We start from the raw sequence: 2,764 nt of genomic DNA on the forward strand, positions 1-2,764 counted from the left end.
GGTGGAAATGGGGTCCTGCTCAACCATCCCCACAGGCTTTCTCCCTCAATAAGCACAGACCTCTGTTGTGTCTTCTCCCAGCAAATTACTTTCACTCAGGCTGAAATATGCTTGTTGGATGTAGACGGCTGAGTTCATTGTTGGAAAATGCAGGTAGTATTTTGCTTCCTAAATGAATAGTCCCACCCTTCCTTTCTCCTCCTTTTTTCAACAGTTTGCTCTGTTTTGTTTACTTGATATGTGCTTACTTTTTCTTTTGTTGACCCTGACCCTCATTTCCAGGAAACAGCATGCGTCCTTCCAGCCTCCCACCATGGTGCGTGGCGTGGGTTGTGCTTTCGCGGGTATAGGTAGAGCTTTTTGCAGCCATGGGTCTAACGTGGAGACAGCGGTTTTGGTGATCCAGGGCACCAGACTGCTTCAGGCACACTTGTTGTTCCCAGCACGCTGGCTGTTATAAGCAGCTGGCTCAGAAGGGACTGGAGAATGGAAACTCCCTCTGCGTGCTTCAAGTCTTGATTTCCTCATTTTGCGAGGTGGGGGAGGGAACAACACACACCTCTTAGAGATGTGGAGCAAGGGGCTTCAAAAGTTTGAAAATCTGGGGGTGTCAGGTAAACTCAATCATTCTTGGGGTCGGATTCTATTGCCTCTAAGAGACTGTATCTTCCTCACTGCTTTCTGGTGCCAGCTGATGGTAGCCTGCCTAGGGTGCTCTCGCCTCCATCGGGAGAAGACTTGTGTCCTCAGCCAGTGGAATACCCACCGAAAGTTCAGACAGGATGTGCCGTGTGAGCGGGAAGGCTCCTCTGCCTGAGCAGATGACATGGAGGAGATCTCCAAGGAGCTCTCTGTTGTCTGCCTTGTCTCCTGCTGAGAAAACAGGATGAGTTAGATACGCGCAGCGTCAGCAGCGGTTGGTCTTGCTGCTCATAGAATCCAAGCCCGTTTGCCCAGAACAGCCCAAATACAGCAAAGCTTCCAGACCTGCTGCCTTGAGCACCCACACATTCACTGTTCATGTGGCTGTTCCTACCATCTTCCCTCCCTCCCTGCCCTAGCTCCTGGGGCCCACCTTGCCTCACAGCAGGTAGCGAGGCTCCACTGTCTAACCCTCTCTTCCCCAGACATGCCCTTGCTCTCCTGGGAGGCATCTCTGCGCTCACCTCAATTTCATCTTTCTGTAGCCTTGGAGGATCCTGTAGGACCTGACACATATCTCGATTTTCCTGCGCTTTGTACTTGGGCAAGTCTTGACAAGCGTCACGTTCTTCGTGACTGACTTGAGCTGTCTGTGGAGGGGGGCTGCTGTTCAGGTAGATGTCTTCCTCGTAAGTAGACTCAGGGAGCACACAGTCGTCAGGTTGCCCAGCTTCTCGGAGTTTTCTCAACTGTCTCAAGTTTCTGTACTAGGTTATCCAGTTTGCAGAGAGTCAGTTTTGTCCTGTCTTTCGGCCACTTGTCCACCCACTGGCTATAGCCATTTAGGTCCAGGTTAGCCAGAGAGTCCGCTTGGTTGGAGCCCACATCATTATCCCAGGCCGGCATGATGCTGAGCTTGCAGAACTGCTCTGGATCGTGCTCCATCTGGTGTCGCTTCCTGAGTAGTCTCCTTAAACTCTCTGTCCCCCAGGTGCCTTGGGCAGGAGGGAGGAAGTGGACCACAGAATCCGCAGAGGCCGTCTCCTCACAGGAGACCATGTCCCCGTCCTCGTAGGAGAACATGTTCTCAGAGGGGAAGTGTCCCACTGAGAGGCTCTGGTTAGATTTGCATTCGGAAGCTGAGTCCTCTGCGCTGCTGTAGTCACTGCTGGAGGGCGAGGCTGTCATGGCGCTCAGGGTCTCCCGTCTCAGGTCTTCCTTGACTCGGGGAACTTCAGAAGAGAAAGTTAGTGTGATATCAGGGAGGAAAGAGCTGTGTGGCTTACCCTGCTGCCTGCTTGGAACCACCCCACTCCATGCAGTAGAGTCCACCCGCCTGTCCCCTCTGCCTCTGTAGACACCTCACAGCATGACAGAAACCCTCTGGGCATTGCTTCTTGATGCTTCCCGTGGTTGACAGTAGCTGACAGGTCTTAGAATCGTAAATGGGAAACTTGAAAATAACAGAAGTGTGAGTGCAGTTCAATGTACCTTCAGCCCACTATCCTGAGGTCAAGGTAACTAATTTTTTTTTTCCTTTTTGGTTTTTTGAGACAGGGTTTCTCTGTGTAGCCCTGGCTGTCCTGGATTCACTTTGTAGACCAGGCTGGCCTCAAACTCACAGCGATCTGCCTGCCTCTGCCTCCCGAGTGCTGGAATTAAAGGTGTGCGCCACCACGCCTGGCAGTAACTAATTTCTTAATATATACGTATATTTGTGCACATATATGTATAGATATATATTAAAATATATGTGGTTCTCACATCAGCAGAAATTTATTATCAAGTTTATAATAATATGCCTGTTCTACATTCTTAACTACTATTAAATAGCCTTAGGTGTCACCTACTAATAATTATTAACTTAGATGATTAATGACCACTAGGTTACTTAAGACCATTAAGTGGTACATGGGGTTAGTGGACCAAAGATCACAAATACACAGTCTTATAGTAGTTGAGAACAGACTGCTTTCTGGAAAGGTGACTGCCACGCACGCGCCCATCCTCCCACCATCTAGTAGCATGTTTATTCTGCATTTCCCATCATCCCCTGTAAGTAGAGCTGGAAGACACCACACACACACACACACACACACACACACACACACACGCACACGCC

General features: G+C 49.9%; 1 protein-coding gene across 1 annotated transcript; it reads right to left on the bottom strand.

The window, feature by feature from the left end:
- Nucleotides 1-508: 508 nt before the first annotated feature.
- C13H12orf71 (chromosome 13 C12orf71 homolog) lies at nt 509-1,830 on the bottom strand. Its single transcript, XM_051154636.1, is given in 3 exon segments — nt 509-873; nt 1,167-1,392; nt 1,394-1,830. Coding segments are annotated over 3 exon segments (912 nt in total). The 3' UTR covers nt 509-624.
- Nucleotides 1,831-2,764: the final 934 nt, after the last annotated feature.

The sequence above is a fragment of the Acomys russatus genome, chromosome 13 (genome assembly GCF_903995435.1).
Source record: "Acomys russatus chromosome 13, mAcoRus1.1, whole genome shotgun sequence".
Lineage (NCBI taxonomy): Eukaryota > Metazoa > Chordata > Mammalia > Rodentia > Muridae > Acomys > Acomys russatus.